Source organism: Emys orbicularis, chromosome 6, assembly GCF_028017835.1.
Source record: "Emys orbicularis isolate rEmyOrb1 chromosome 6, rEmyOrb1.hap1, whole genome shotgun sequence".
In the NCBI taxonomy this organism is placed as follows: domain Eukaryota; kingdom Metazoa; phylum Chordata; order Testudines; family Emydidae; genus Emys; species Emys orbicularis.
This window is the reverse complement of record NC_088688.1, coordinates 34,864,996-34,881,817: the sequence shown is the minus strand read 5'-3', so window position 1 is coordinate 34,881,817 and position 16,822 is coordinate 34,864,996. Positions and strand designations below refer to the sequence as shown.

At 43.7% G+C, this 16,822-nt stretch overlaps 1 protein-coding gene across 1 annotated transcript in view; it reads right to left on the bottom strand.

Moving 5' to 3' along the window:
- The window catches only part of DDX4 (DEAD-box helicase 4), a 98,471-nt gene that overhangs the window by 58,248 nt on the left and 23,401 nt on the right, over positions 1–16,822 (bottom strand). Inside the window, exons 4-6 of the mRNA XM_065406277.1 lie at positions 16,579–16,620; positions 12,223–12,267; positions 300–395 (exon numbers count right to left, since the gene is read on the bottom strand). Of these exons, the coding sequence (XP_065262349.1) occupies positions 300–395; positions 12,223–12,267; positions 16,579–16,620 (183 nt within the window). The remainder of the gene's footprint in view (positions 1–299; positions 396–12,222; positions 12,268–16,578; positions 16,621–16,822) is intronic.

Here is a 16,822-nt window from a genome sequence, read left to right as displayed (position 1 = left end):
AGCCTGAATTAGCAATTTCAACTCTATGAACTAAAAAAAAAAAAGTGGCAATCCCATCAGGTTATCATTTATAAAACTATATTATTCCTAAAAAACTCCCACTCTGCAATATCAGAAGTGAACCTGTTCATGTACATTTTAAGTTTCCATATATTTCTGAAGCACAAAGACCATTTCATAACTTGTACCTTCATTTATTCCTAAAATCTTCTGGGAAAGCCCTCTGTCTACTCAAGTAGTAATTGAATTGAATTTTTGCTCCATGATGAATACGAAAAGCTGAATGCCATACAACTTACTTTGACTTTGTGCAAATCCTACACGGCCACCTCTGAAACCCCCTGCAACACCTCTTTGTGTGCCAAGACTTTCTGAATAGCTTCCTTCCTGAAAACCTACAATACAGAATAACAGCAATTTAGCACCTTAGTTTACACTATTATTTTGCATCCGCAGACTTCAAAGCACTTTTTAGAAAGGAGAATAAATATGATCCCAAAATTACAAGTGGGAAACCTTAGGTGCAGTGATTTGAAGTGACTTACCCACAGTCTCAAAGAATCAGGTCCTTTTCAGTATGCTACTCTTTACATTCAAGCAAATTTATATAAAAGCTATTCTGAAGCAATTATTACAGTTCGCAAGACAACAAAAGTGAAAAGCTACCCTTTCTGTTGGTATTCTTTCTTGGTACTACACAGTGACAGATATACAAGTGGAAGGAATTAAGGCCTTGGAGTATTCTTCCACACTGCACTTCTACATTTGTGGATTAAGATACACAACTCCCTACCCTCCAGTCTTCCACTTTGGTACAGATTCTCCAATGGTTAAACCAGAAGACTGAGTCAGATCAGGATACTATACCTATCTCCATCACAGTACATGACACTTCTAATGAATCACTTGTCTCAATGCACCAATAATGTAATGAAGTATTCTCAGTTTATTAACTGTCTAATCTTGGGTACCTGTACTTTTATTTGATTTTACTTGTGAAAAAACGGCTAAGAATATGGAATACAGTACAGCAGATAATTTCAGTTTTCTGGTACCAAAACTTCTTGTCAAGTTAGGGTTTTGGATGACACCACCAAGAAAACCTTGCTCCACTTTGCAAGGTTAAGTGTGTCTAGTAGTCCTTTCTGCTGTTCACTAGAAAATTCCAGACAGGTGAAGAGCACAGCTGCAGCAGATGAGCTGTAAGAGGAAGGAATTTGAGATCCCTTCACTCTGACACAGTACATATAAGAACACAGGCAAGGTCTTTGGCTGGGAAACCAAGAGGTTCACAACATCTGGGAATCAAACTGTCTGGACCACGCAGAAGCGATCAATATCAGCTTGGCAGAGTCCTGTATAATCTTGAAGAGCACTCTAGAAATCAGTGGGACTAGTGAGTAAGCATACATCAGAGATGATCACATGATTCAGAAAGCATCAGACAGGAATTCTGAACTCAGACCTCTCCCTCAAGCCAAAAGCCTGACACTTGTTTTGCACTGCGAACTGGTCCACTCAAGAGTAGCCCACTCAAAGGAGATGTGCTGGAGAATGGAGTCTGATCTCACACCTGTGACTGGAAAAGAAGGTCTGCTACACTGTCCTGCAGGCCAGTATGCATACCATCAAAAGGGAGATTTGGGATCTGATGCACTAGCTCCATAGTCTGATTGCTTCTTAACTTAGGGGGAAGATCTCACCCAGTGCTGCAGGTTGGCATAGACCATGGTATGCATATTGTCCATTGTTATCAGTATAGAACAAGTGATGGAAAACTGAAAAGCTTTGCGCACTGCTCTGAGTTCCCACAGATTGATATGCATCTGTGTCTCTCATGCAGTTCGAAGGCCCTGCACTTGCAGATCTTTCATGTTAATTCCCCACCCCAAGAGCAAGGCATGATCACTAGATTCTTGGATGGGAGGGAGAGGTGCAAAGGAGACTCCTCTTTGCAGACTTTTTGGGGTCTTTCTACCATTTCAGGGATAACTGTTATTGGAGAACAGAGAGGGACACATCTACATGATGCTTGGTGGGGGCATACACTGACCTCAGCCAGACCTACATGCATCCAAAGGCATAGTCTAGCATATAGCACAACGAAGGGCACAAAGCCATGTGCTTAAGTAGGTGAGAAATCCTCACTGTGGTCTCTGGGTTAGATTCCAACTCTGCTAAGATGATCATTGATAAACTTAACATTGACAAGTCACTGGGACCAGATGGCATTCACCCAAGAGTTCTGAAAGAACTCAAATGTGAAGTTGCGGAACTGTTAACTAAGGTTTGTAACCTGTCCTTTAAATCAGCTTCTGTACCCAATGACTGGAAGTTAGCTAATGTAACGCCAATATTTAAAAAGGGCTCTAGAGGTGATCCCGGCAATTACAGACCGGTAAGTCTAACATCTGTACCAGACAAATTAGTCGAAACAATAGTTAAGAATAAAATTGTCCAACACATAGAAAAACAAACTGTTGAGCAATAGTCAACATGGTTTCTGTAAAGGGAAATCATGTCTTACTAATCTATTAGAATTCTTTGACGGGGTCAACAAACATGTGGACAAGGGGGATCCAGTGGACATAGTGTACTTAGATTTCCAGAAAGCCTTTGACAAGGTCCCTCACCAAAGGCTCTTATGTAAATTAAGCTGCCATGGGATAAAAGGGAAGGTCCTTTCATGGATTGAGAACTGGTTAAAAGACAGGGAACAAAGGGTAGGAATTAATGGTAAATTCTCAGAATGGAGAGGGGTAACTAGTGGTGTTCCCCAAGGGTCAGTCCTCGGACCGATACTATTCAACTTATTCATAAATGATCTGGAGAAAGGGGTAAACAGTGAGGTGGCAAAGTTTGCAGATGATACTAAACTGCTCAAGATAGTTAAGACCAAAGCAGACTGTGATGAACTTCAAAAAGATCTCACAAAACTAAGTGATTGGGCAACAAAATGGCAAATGAAATTTAATGTGGATAAATGTAAAGTAATGCACATTGGAAAAAATAACCCCAACTATACATACAATATGATGGGGGCTAATTTAGCTACAACAAGTCAGGAAAAAGATCTTGGAGTCATCGTGGATAGTTCTCTGAAAATGTCCACGCAGTGTGCAGAGGCGGTCAAAAAAGCAAACAGGATGTTAGGAATCATTAAAAAGGGGATAGAGAAAAAGACTGAGAATATATTATTGCCCTTATATAAATCGATGGTACGCCCTCATCTCGAATACTGCGTACAGATGTGGTCTCCTCATCTCAAAAAAGATATACTGGCACTAGAAAAGGTTCAGAAAAGGGCAACTAAAATGATTAAGGGTTTGGAACGGGTCCCATATGAGGAGAGAGATTAAAGAGGCTAGGACTCTTCAGCTTGGAAAAGAGGAGACTAAGGGGGGATATGACAGAGGTATATAAAATCATGAGTGATGTGGAGAAAGTGGATAAGGAAAAGTTATTTACTTATTCCCATAATACAAGAACTAGGGGTCATCAAATGAAATTAATAGGCAGCAGGTTTAAAACAAATAAAAGGAAGTTCTTCTTCATGCAGCGCACAGTCAACTTGTGGAACTCCTTACCTGAGGAGGTTGTGAAGGCTAGGACTATAACAGAGTTTAAAAGAGAACTGGATAAATTCATGGTGGTTAAGTCCATTAATGGCTATTAGCCAGGACGGGTAAGGAATGGTGTCCCTAGCCTCTGTCTGTCAGAGGGGAGATGGATGGCAGGAGAGAGATCACTTGATCATTGCCTGTTAGGTTCACTCCCTCTGGGGCACCTGGCATTGGCCACTGTCGGTAGCCAGGATACTGGGCTAGATAGACCTTTGGTCTGACCCGGTACGGCCTTTCTTATGTTCTTATGATCAGGTTCTCGAACCCGTCCGCAGGCAGAAAGGCTGTGGACTTGTTGAAATCCAACCCTGGAATATTTGAGCAGTAGTTAGGTTGGACTTCTGCATGCTGACTTTCAAGACCAGATGCACTGTAACTGCTAATATCTTGGTGAATGCCCTCAATGCAGTCAATAGTCCAAAGGTAGCAACTCAATACTGAAAACGTTCATGACCTGCCACCAACCCTTAGGTACTTCCTGTATGATGGAATAAATATATGGAAGCATGCATTTTGGAGGTCAAGAGATGCAAGTCAGTCCCCGGATCCAGGGAGATAATTATCAAAGCAAGCATAATCATCCTGAACTTCATTTTCAATCTATGAACATGTTAAGCGTCACGTCCAAGATGGACTGTCATCCCCTTTTCTTTTTGGGGATGACAAAGTATTTGCTGTAGAATCCCCTCCTTAGGTATTGACGTAGGACCCTTTCTTTCACTCTAAAAGAAGCTAGAGGACCGCTTGATGTAGCGGATCCTCATAAAACAGATCCTTGAAGAGAGATTGGGAAAGAGGGTTGGGAGTAGGCACAACGTGAACCTGGACAGAGTATTCTGTTGTAATCGTATCCATAACTCACTGGTCTGAGGCGACGCAGGAACATGTGTGCCTGAGAAGGGCTAGATGGTCCCCAAAAGAAACTCAGTGGTTCTGGATCAATGGGAGTAAGTTTGAACCTTCTGACAGTCCCATCAAAACAAATGTAGATATAGAACACTGTGGGTTCTATATTATGTTTTGCTGGGATGGAGACTGCAATGAGTGAGCTGCAAAGGTTGTCCGTGTCCTCTGGAAACTGGAGAGCTACCTGTTTCTGGAAGGATCAGCCAGTCTTTGGTGACAGGAAGAAGATGGAGCTGATCTTTATGAGATGTATAATTGTGGTCTGATATGCTTTCTTTTAGGGACTAATGTGAAGACCCTGAGGGATCTAAGTTGCCTTGGAGTGCTTCAGTGTGTGAAGGGTTTCATCAGTTTTGGAGCTGAACAACACTGATCCTTCAAAGGGCAAGTCCTCCACTGTAAATTGCACCTGCAGGTTAAGCCCTATCCTTGCAGCCACAAACCCTCTTCCCAACTACACCTCTAGTCACCGAGTAAGGTACTGTATGCAATACATCCAGCGCAGCTGAGAAGCTGGTCTTGGCAATTAGATGGCCTTGTTGACCACAGTACCAAACTCTTCCCTTTGCATCTGCTAGTAACTTGTTCATAAAACACATGAATTTTTCAATTCAATCCAGGAAGTCATACTTGCCCATCAGGCCTGGTAATTTTTAATACAGCATTGCAAACTAGTGGCCAAATAAACCATCTTTTAGGATCACAGTCTTTTGTTCTGATGTGTATGATGGGTTGATATACTGATTAATCAATCTTAGACCACAGTGGTCAAAGGTTTGGTCTCCTGAAGGCTACAGCACCAGGAGCATCATCATCAATATCATTAAAATGAGACACCCTAGAAGTACATGAGAAACTGCAATTTATCAGAAGTCCCTTTATTAACGTATCTACCAAGCAGATAAACAATCCCACAAACAATGGGACTGTTGTTCTTCGAGATGTGCTGCTCATGTCCATTCCAATAGGTGTGTGCAAGCACCACATGCACGACTGCTGGAAAGCTTTTCCCTAGCAGTACTCGTCGGGTCGGCTGTGGAAACGCCTAGAGTGGCATCTTTATGGCGGTGTATATATGTCCCTGCCGGCCCGCCGCCTGCTCAGTTCCTTCTTGCCGGAGTACTCCGACAGTGGGGAGGCGGGAGGGATTTGGAATGGACATGAGCAACACATCTCTAAGAACAACAGTTATGAGCGGTAAGTAACCGTTTTTTCTTCTTCGAGTGATTGCTCATGTGCATTCCAATAGGTGACTTCCAAGCAGTTACCCCGGGGGAGGGGTCGGAGTTCACCTAATTGCCAAGTGCAGGACAGCTCTACCAAACCCAGCATCATCCCTCACCTGCTGGATAATGGCGTAGTGGGAAGTGAAGATGTGAACTGAAGACCAGGTTGCCGCCTTGCAAATGTCCTGGATAGGGACCTGCGCCAGGAATGCTGCGGATGCCACCTGCGCTCTGGTAGAGTGTGCCTTAAGTGGAGGGGCTGGAACTTTAGCCAGGTCATAGCAAGTCCTGATGCAGGACGTGATCCATGACGAGATGTGCTGTGATGAGATCGAGAGCCTCCTCATTCTTTCAGCGATAGCAATAAAGAGCTGCGGTGACTTACGAAACGGCTTTGTGCGTTCAATGTAAAATGCTAAGGCACGTGTAACATCCAAGAATGGAACATGCGCTCCCTGTTAGTGGCATGGGGTTTAGGAAAGAACACAGGTAAAAATATATCCTGGTTCACATGAAACTGGGAGACAACAACCTTAGGCAGGAATGCAGGATGGGGGCATAGCTGCACCTTGTCTTTATAAAATACCGTATAAGGCGGTTCGGAGGTCAGTACTCTGAGTTCGGATACCCTTCTAGCGGAGGTTATAGCCACCAGAAAAGCCACCTTCCAGGAAAGGTAGGACAGAGGACAGGTAGCCATGGGCTCAAAGTGGGGCCCCATGAGTGAGGACAGGATCAGGTTGAGGTCCCAGGGGGGAACAGGCCGACGTAATGGAGGATAAAGTCTGTCCAGGCCCTTAAGAAACCTGCTCACCATGGGATTACCGAAAACTGATGCCCCCCGCCGTTCCCAGGTGAAAAGCCGAAACGGCCACAAGGTGTAGCCTCAGGGATGATCTTGCTAACCGTTGGTGCTTGAGATATAAAAGATAGTCCAAAATAAGGGGAACTGGGGCTGATTATGGCTCAGTTCCCCTTTGTCGAGATCAAATGGCAAAATACTTCCACTTATCCAGGTACGTGGCTCGAGTGGAGGGTTTCTTGCTTCCTAACAGGACCTCCCTCACTGAGTGTGAGCATTAAAGCTCAAGAAGGTTTAGCCATGGAGATTCCACGCCATGAGGTGGAGGAACTCGAGGTTGGGGTGCTGTAGACGGCTGTGGTCCTGTGTGATTAGGGTCAGACAGAGAGGGAGCGCTACTGGTCTGTCCACTGAGAGGTTCAGTAACATGGTGAACAAGTGCTGGTGAGGCCCCGCTGGTGCTATGAGGATCAAAAAAGCCCTGTCCTGACAAGTCTTGAGGAGCACTCTGTATGAGGGTGAATGGCAGGAACGCGTACAGCAGGTGACCTGTCCATGACACCCTCGATCTGGTCCCCAAGAACCGACGCCATTGACTCCGGCTCCAGTTGCAAAGCCGTTGAGTCCAGCGAGAATGGACTCTCCTACTCGGGACGATTTGGAGGAAGAGCTTGATCTCCCCTCCACTCTGGACACAAGAGGCGGCTCGAGACCTCATTGCCATGACAGCGCAGTACCTGGCCCTGCAGGTGCGGGGCCTGACTTCGCAAACTCAGGCACCGCCAGTGGCACCAGCGACAGCACCAACTGCGGTGTAATGCCCAGCACCGTGGACGATTACGACACCTGTCTCCGCACCGAGGGTGGCACCACCATTGATTCATCATCAGGGGAAGCCCACGATGTTGCGGCGCCGATCTCAGTCTCAATCTCCCCGGTACCGCTCCCCGGCACCGTCCGGCTCCGCTCCCCCGTGGTCAGGTACAGAATACTCCTCAGAGACAGAATCATCCGTGTCCCGCCGCAGCCACTACCGCTCCCCGTCCCGATCACCATTTGATATTTTGTCTGCTTTGTAGGTAGCAGGGGCACTATAGATGGTGTCAGCCAGATCACTTGTGCAGGGTCCATAATGGCCTCATTCATCAGAAGTGCGATCCTTGCCTGAAAAAACAGATTGCTGAATATCCATTAGTTTATGCATAGGTTCCTGGATCTCCTCCACTGGGATTTGTAAGGAATCAGACTGAGTCCTGAAAACCCTGAAAGTCGTTCCACTGAGGCATACTGGGAATGAAAAGGAAATCATAGTGGTTCCCAATAGATCCACCAAGGAAGAAACTGTGTTTGGTACATCCTAACACTGGGAATAAGGCTGAGCAGGTGGAAGTTCAGAGGCAGACTGCATAGCCAGGGCCTTAGGAAGAATATTAGAACTATCCAGACCAGCCTTTTGTTACCCTTTCTGCCAGGGAAAGATCAAGGCCCCCCAATATGGCACACTGACAGATGGATAAGGGCCTGGTGGATATGGTGTTAAACTACGGCCCATGTCCAGGTGCTACCTGGTGCGCAAGAGTCTTTGTCTCACAATGAGTACTTCGATCCCTTATTCAAAACCAAATAAAGGTGAAAGAGAACTACTAGAAGAATACATACGGGAATTTTCCATTCCCTGCCTATTGTCTGACACCAGAAAGGAAGCTGACAAGAAGGAACATATCCACTCTAAGTAGGTCCCATAGACACGGGCACTGATGGCAGCACCATCAAGGCACTCTGGGTCACAAGCTGTGTAGCCTACGAAGGTAGTTCTGGCATCAATGGAGATTCCAGCTCCAGCAGCACACCAAGGTCCATCGGTGCCATAAATGTCAATGGAGCCCCATGGCACTGAGGTAGAGATGATGCCATGGTGTCCCCCAGGCCAGTATAGATGCTGAAGTCTGTGGCAGTGGAAGCAGTGGCATCAAAATAGCCTTTGGCCTCCAAACAGCCTTCGTCAGAGCTGATATTGAAGAGCAGAAGGTTGAAGGAGCCAAGTTCTTAGATAAAGCAGCTTTCAGCAGTGGCACTCTCAACAACTAATCCAAGTATAGTCTGCTTGTGCCAAGGATTCCACACATTCATGAGCTCAAGCTTCAGTATAACCACATAAGACCATGAAGTCTCAGAATTGGAGAAAGAGGGTAAAGCTCTTCTTTAAGCTCTTTGTTTGGAATCTACTCCTGGGACTCCTTGTGACCCATTCAATTTCTGAGAGTGTCTTATCAGATTTGGTTGATCTTGGAAACGGGACTGAAGATGAAGCACTGTGAGTCAGCACCCACACTCTTCAGAGCAAAGATCATGGTTTTGGGGTTTTTTTGTGGGGGGGCAGGGGGAAGTGCCCTCTTGTGACCGGGGTTCAATGCCAGCCTCATGGACTTGCCCATTAAGTGGATTTGTAGCTGGGTTGTGATGATTTTCCTTGGATCAGCTAGTTATCAAGATACAGGAACACTATGCCTTGTTTTCTGAGGCGAACCACCACCACTACTAGGCATTTGTTGAAAACCCTTGTGAATGCAGACAAACTCAAGAATCAGACCCTAAACTGATAGTGGTTTTATCCTTCTTGAAACCTTAAGTACTTTATGTACGGGGTGTATGGTGATATGAAAGCAAACATGGAGGTCAAGAGCTGCAAACCAGTCCTGTGGCTCTAATGAAGGAATTATGAAGGCTAGAGTTACCACTCTGAACCTGATGCAACAAATGAAGGCATTAAATGCCCTCAGCTCCAAGACAGGGCAGCATCCTTTTTTCTTGAGGATTAGAAAACAACTGGAATAAAACCCCTTCCCTCTGTATTGAAGCAGTACTTCCTTTACTGCTGCCACAGAAAAGCAATTCCACTTCCTGCTGAAATAGTCTCTTTGAAAGGGAGTCTCTGAATAGAGACAGAGAAGGGAGTGGGTGATAGGGCTGGAATTGTAGGAGGTATATTATTGTTTCTATAACCCAGACATCTGATGCTACCATGCTGAAAGGCTGCCTCCAAATAGAGAGTGGATGAAGATTAAAAGATCCATCTGCATCGTTGTAGAGCAGTCGTCTCCAACCTTTTTATGCCCAAGATCACTTTTTGAATATAAGGGCAACCCAGGATCTACCCCACCCCTTCCCCAAGGCCCTGCCCACTCCATCCCCCCTGCTCTCCATCACCCGCTCTCCCCCACCCTCAACTCACTTTCAGTGGGCTGGGGTAGAGGGTTGGGGTTCAGGAGGGGGTGCAGTCTCTGGGCTGGGGCCAAGGAGTTAAGGTGCAGCAGGGGATGAGGGGTGCAAGCTCTGAGAGGGAGTTTGGGTGCAGGAGGGGGCTCCAGGCTGGGGCAGAGTGTTGGGATGAAGGAGGGGGTTGGGGTGCGGCCTCCCATGGGGTGGCACTTATCTTGGGTGGCTCCTGGTCCGCAGCGAAGAGGTGCTGCCACTAAGGCCCCACGCCACTGCTGGACGGGGCCAACGCACCCCTGCGGTCCCAGAGAGGGGGGCAGGTGGCTCTGCACACTGTCCCTCTCTGCAAGCACCGCCCCCACAGGCCACAGCTCCCCGTTCCTGGCCAATGGGAGCAGTGGGGGCAGTGTTTGCAGGCAGGAGCAGCGTGCAGAGGGAGACCCCTGCCACCGGGGCCGCATGGGCCACTTCTGGGAGCGACATGGGACTGGGGCAGTGGCAGTGGCTAGTGGCAGCCCTGCTGTGCCACCGGAGATCGCGATCGACTGGGAGATTCTCTAGGATTGACCGGGAGATTCTCTATGATCGACCAGTTGGTGACCACTGTTGTAGAGTGCCTCTAGACCAATCCATCAAAGTGATTGCTTCAAAGTGGTGGCAGGACGGGATGTGGATGTTGAGGCCAAAGGACTCTTCTTTTGAAAGCACAATCTCCTTCCATAGAGGGTCAGTGGACCTGATAGAGGCTATTACCCAGTATCTTTTACTATGTGGTGCAGGGCAGCTTTCCCTGCTTCCTTCTAGGAGTTAGTGTATATATTCCAAGAGAATAAAGTGCAGCCCAGGAGTCCTTGAACAAATGAAGAGCCTCATCTTTCTTCGCAGTGAAATGTTCCACCGCTAACTGTATCTCCCTTGTGATGCTGGAAGATATAAGTAGAGCATCCCAGCTCCAAACAACTGAAATTTTCATGGAATGGAATGTGGTGTCAGAGGCATCCAGAGCTTCCTGAAGGAATGTCCTGGTTATCCACTGTCCCTCAAATCAAAAATTTAAATTCCGCCATGCATCTTGCAGTAGTTTGTCAACAAAATCCAGGAAGTTAGAATAGCAAGATATGATTATATGAGCTAAAAACACTTGGTAGTTAGTGATCCTAAATTATAGGCTGGCTAATGATTAACTCCTAACAAATCAAACTGTTTTGATTCTCTATCCCAGTAGTTCTCAACCTTTCCAAACTACTGTACCCCTTTCAGGAGTCTGATTTGTTTTGCATACACCACGTTTCACCTCACTTAAGAGCTACTTGCTTACATAATCAGATATAAAAATACAAGTGTCACAGCACACCATTACTAAAAAATTGCTTACTTTCTGATTTTTACCATATAATTATAAAATAAAGAAATTGGAATATAAATATTGTACTTACATTTCAGTGTACGGTATGTAGAGTAGTATAAACAAGTCACTGTATGAAATTTTAGTTTGTACTGACTTTGCTAGTGATTTTTATGTAGCTTGTTGTAAAATTAGGCAGATATCTTAGATGAGTTCATGTACCCCCTGGAAGACCTCTGCGTATTCCCAGGGGTACATGTACCCTGGGTTGAAAACTACTGCCCTATCCCATCATTAAAAGGGATAGCCACTGTTAGGAGGAACAGTTTTAAATCCCAGGGATTTAGGGTACGTCTATACTTACCTCCAGGTTCGGCGGTAAGCAATCGATCTTCTGGGATCGATTTATCGCGTCTTGTCTAGACGCGATAAATCGATCCCGGAAGTGCTCGCCGTCGACACCGGTACTCCTGCTCCGCGAGAGGAGTATGCGGAGTCGATGGGGGAGCCTGCCTGCCGCGTGTGGACCCGCGGTAAGTACCTTGTAGTTCGAACTAACATACTTCGAACTAAGAATACTAAGTTATTCATGTAGCTGAAGTTGCGTATCTTAGTTCGAACTGGGGGGTTAGTGTGGACCAGCCCTTAGAATCAGACAGGGCTAAATCCCCAGGAAAAACAAAATCTTCCTGTCAAAACCAAACCAAAAAGAGCTGAACTATAAAAAATATTTACCAACTCATAAGCTATCCTAACTATATTAAACCTAACCACACTATTATAGTCACATCTACATATCTACACTAAGATTAGAAAAAAAGTGTGTTGTGACAGACACTAGAGTTCCATCTCACAGCCCTGGGTAGTAAGAAGGAACGAGGGACGGCTGGGCCCAGTCTGCTCTACATGCCCTCAGTAGGAGGGCTTTCGGAGCGCATGCATGGCCTCAGACTCCAAGAGTGAAAAGGCTGAAATCTCTAGCACATGGGAACATGGGCACCAACAGTAGAATTTATATGGACAATCACTCAAAGAACGTTAGACTCCCTTGGAGATAGCAGCTCTGTTTGTTCTATCAGTGTCACTTCATCTTTGTGGTCTTACCTCCTCTCCTTGAAAGCGCTCTTGATTGGCCATCTTCAGTAGATTCTTCAAGACAAATGCATTAAAATTAAAATTTAAACAAACTTGTCAGGTCTCTGTGCTGTGCTTAATTGTACACACCACTAAGGATTTTGGATCTTAGCCTTCGAAGTATTAAACTGGGTTGAAAGGTACACATTAACAGCTAGCATAATTGTATCAGACAAAACAAATAGTACGTTATTTGCAACACACAAATCACTTGCCACAGCATAGCAACCAACTTCCTACAGCCTTGCTGCATTAAGATCCCACTATCAGGAAACACTGGGAGAGGATGCAAGCAGCATTTACACAAGCGTTCCTGCAAAAAACCTGACCATTTAATTTAATTGTGTGTGTTACAAGTTTGCAGAGTAGATGGAATGGACTGGAAATTAGGCCTGAAGAAACCATTCTACCACTACAGTCAACCAGAATATAATTAGAATGATTTCACTAAGAGACTTTCTTTTATAGCTGTCTTTTGGTAAAGAAACAATTATATGTTGCCTTTAAGCACTGAGGAATATGCTGGATTCCTTCTTCCTACTAATAATTTAATTTGAAATAATCACCCACTTTTACAATGTTTAACCCTCTTTGGTTTAAACCATTGTAGAATACATGCTTATGGTCAAAATAAGACTTGCTAAGTACATAAAAAATTTACGTTTTCCCCATGTTAGTTTTTTCCCTTAATTTGAAATGGAAAATTAATTTTTTTTTTTTTTTTTTTTTAAATAGGACTGAGCTCTTTTTCTCAAATTGAGAAACTGGGGCTGTACTTGTCTTCCTGAAAATACTAAAGGCAATTCAGACTCATCCATGAGGTTCTGTATCACATTGCTTTTTTTCCCTCACAGAGTATAACAGAATAATTTAGAGAGCTACCTGCAGGACTTAGCTGGGATGGATGGTGGAAAGCTCAGGCCCCAGAAAGAAGTAGCATGTTCTTCATTCTGGATCTTGAACTCTTTCCACTTCCAGGTGTCTGACTAACAAAATGCATAAGGAACGAGAAAGAGAAACCCACATTCCTTCCTTTTCCCCCTAAAATCAGTAGTAGTATTCTATTTTGGGACCATCCTTTGAAGTGCCTTTCTGCTAAAGAATGCTTTTGCAAAACAGTGATGATCAAGCCTGATGGATGATCAGTTGAGAATTTGAGAGATTTCAACTCTGATGGCTGACCTTTTCTACAGAGAATGCTAATGTGAAATATACTGAATGGGTTCTAATAGCTTCTGGAATTGGTTAATTAGGGGCTGCATATGCTTGAGTGACAGCATTTAACTCTCTTAGTTTTGGAGGACTTGGAAGCCATCAGGCACTGGTATTTAAGGTGGATGGAAACAAATAGAGGTGATGTTCTTGTGAATTGATTGGCCCTAATAAGGCACATTTCAACTTCTTTTTACATAGAAGATGCTTTTTCTTTCAGATATTGAAATTCTGGGTAACAATGAAAAGTGAGATGAATGAGATCAGGAGACCTAGGAACTTCAAATGAAAATTGATGGAGACCCTCTCCCACAACACTTAAGTAATCAGTGATAGGATTTGGCAAATTTTACCCTACCTTTCAGGAAGATTGGCTCTTGCATCAACTCAGAAACAAGGTGCAATTATTTTTATTTATTTACAGTACAGGTAATTAACTATTGGAATACCTTACCAAGAGATGTGGTAGATTCTCCTTCCCTTTAATCTTTAAAGCAGGACTGGATGTTTTTAACTAAAAGATAAATGCCTTTGATTCAAACAAGTTACTGGGTTTGATCGAGGAATTACTGTATGAAATTCGATGACTTCTTTTTTGCTTGAGGTCACACTAGATCAGTGGTTCTTCAACCTATTTACCATTGTGGGCCGCATATGCAGTTCTCTGTGTTATGTGGGCCGCATCCACACACACACACACACACAAAAAAAAAAAAAAATATATATATATATATATATATATATATATATATATATATATATATATATATATATACACACACACACACACACACACACACACACATACACCCCCTATATGGCCCTGGGGATGTCACAATGGCCGCAACTGTGTGCTGATTGGGCTGTAGGTTGAGAAACACTGCACTAGATGATCACAATGGTCCCTTTTGGCCTTAAAAATCTATTAACCTATCTTGATTCCTAGGAGGATAATCCTAAGAGGGGGAATCACAGAGCTATTTTAAATTAAGCAAGAAGCATGCATGCTAAAGTAAAGGTCACTTTCTGCAAGGTCCCTGTGGACAGTGCCTCTGACTAATAAATTGAAGAAAATGTATAGATGATTCCCTAAAGTCCTTGTTAAAGATCCTGGGAATTGACAGGATCTTCTCTGTGGATACTGGCAATTTTCACAAGTAAACTAGGCATAAGCAAATTATTTGAAAATTTCATATTAGACCTAAACTTCCATCAGATCCACCAATACCAGGCAATCTCCCTGAGAAAGTGCAGAGAGAATGAAAGCTGAGGTCTCCATCTTGAATTTAATCTTCACTGCTCTATTTCACTTCTTTTGGTCTTAGGCAGCCTAAAGGATATCCTTTCCCTTAGGTCTATTTTTGTAGGGAGACAGACACAAATGGAGTCATACTGCTGGCAGGGTTTGAAAGTAGTCTTGGATCCATTCTCTGATCAAAGTTTTCCCATACAGGTTTTGATCCCAGACCTGATAGCTCTCTTGTGGGTATCTATTTAAGATACATATAAGGCCACCATTACCATACCATTCAACTGCCTCTATCTTTTTAATATATTTATCCTCAGCAATCTGTGAGATAGGGAAGAACGGTTATGCCCATTTTACAGATGGGGAACTGAAAGGCAAAGATCAAGTGATTTGCCCATGGTTGCATCAGAAGATTGTGGCGGAACAAAGAATTGAACCTAGACCCATGGTGTCCCAAGTTTGCACCTTAACCACTGGACTATTCCTCTCTCAGAACAAAAAAAGTAGCTTTTGCCCATATGAGCAATCCTAATTCTTGGATTTCATCAGAGGTGACAGAATGCTTGGGTCCTTGGTGGTGGTAATTACCACTTTATGAAGCTTCTCTCCAAAGAGGATTTCACCTGAGAATTCTGAAGCAGAGGATTTGATGAGAACAATTATCTACTGTCCAGAGCGGCTATGGTCTTTGCTGCCAGCCTTGAGTCTATGAACTCAGCAGCTAGGCATATTTTCTCTAGTACTGACTTAAATTTGTCTTGGTCCAGAAAGTACAGGTTCTTTTGGCTGTCACACCAGTACAATGTAGTTCTAGTCAATCAGGTGGTTGCCAATGAATCCCTGATGAAGCTTTGAAGTCCATCAAAGGTGGAGGGTGTCTATTTTTCTGTTTGCAAGGCTTTCTGCGAAGATATCACCCTCAGCATGAAAGATTTTGCTTGTTGCTGCCTCAAAACCACATTTAATAGCTAGAACAGCAATAGGTCAGTTGGAAGTGCTAAACAGTCACAGACAGAATCTGGCATAAAGGTTGAAAGAGCATGGCTGTCTGAGCTACACTGTTATTTGCAGGAAGAGGTACTACCCACATGTCTGGAGGAGAGTTCAGGACCTATAAAAATGAGTGGACAAATCCTGAAAATAATGGCATACAGCTAATTCAGTTACAGAAGGAAGCTACAATCATTCTGTATTTGATTCAAAACAAGACAGACAAGACTATAGCTGACTATCACAAGAAACTTCCTCTGAACCACAACCTCCAGAGTTCACTTTTAAAAGTTAGGAATATTCTTTTCTGATAAGCATTAGCTTAATTTTATGCTTTTCTCCAACCAGCAATTAAGACATGTTTTTGCTAAAAGGTTACATTTTATTGCAGTGTGGAACAGCGAGTTTTCTCTAAGTTTAATGCTAAACTGCACCCTCAGCTCTGACCATATTAACCCTTTTTGTCCAGATTAAGAATACAGTTTTACACTTAAGATTGGTACTATGAAAAACTGCATTTTTAGCATGTCTAAAAATGTCCCAGTCTTTCAGTTTAAACATTTCATAGACACGAAAACACTCATCAGAGAAGTCTCAACATGAATGCTTTAAGAGGGAACACGGACATACTTTTAATAGGCATTACAAAATACACTGCATAAAACAGCTCAATAATTGCCCTGCAAAGTATTTAACACGTGATCATATCTACACACCAAAATAATGTCAGGCACAGCCATATCAAACCACCTACCACACTGGAAAGAGACTGACTGAAAGCTATTATAGTTCAACATGACACATCTCTACAATATGTAGAGATGTACTGATGGTGAATTATGCTATAAAAAACAGACTGGAAGAATCAAGCTCACCTCTCTCAAATCCAGAGTTTCTTCTTTCTTCAAATTTATTTCCTAGTGCAGTTATAGGGAATAAGACAAATAAGCTATAGCAGAAGAATCAACACATGTATTACCATAGATTCATATTGATAGTGTTTAAAAGTCAGAAGGGACCATTATGAACTAGTCTGACTATCACCCAATAATCAGAACGGAATATTAGGATCAGAGTAACCTGAACATGGAGGCCTTTATCAAACCTTTCCACATCAGA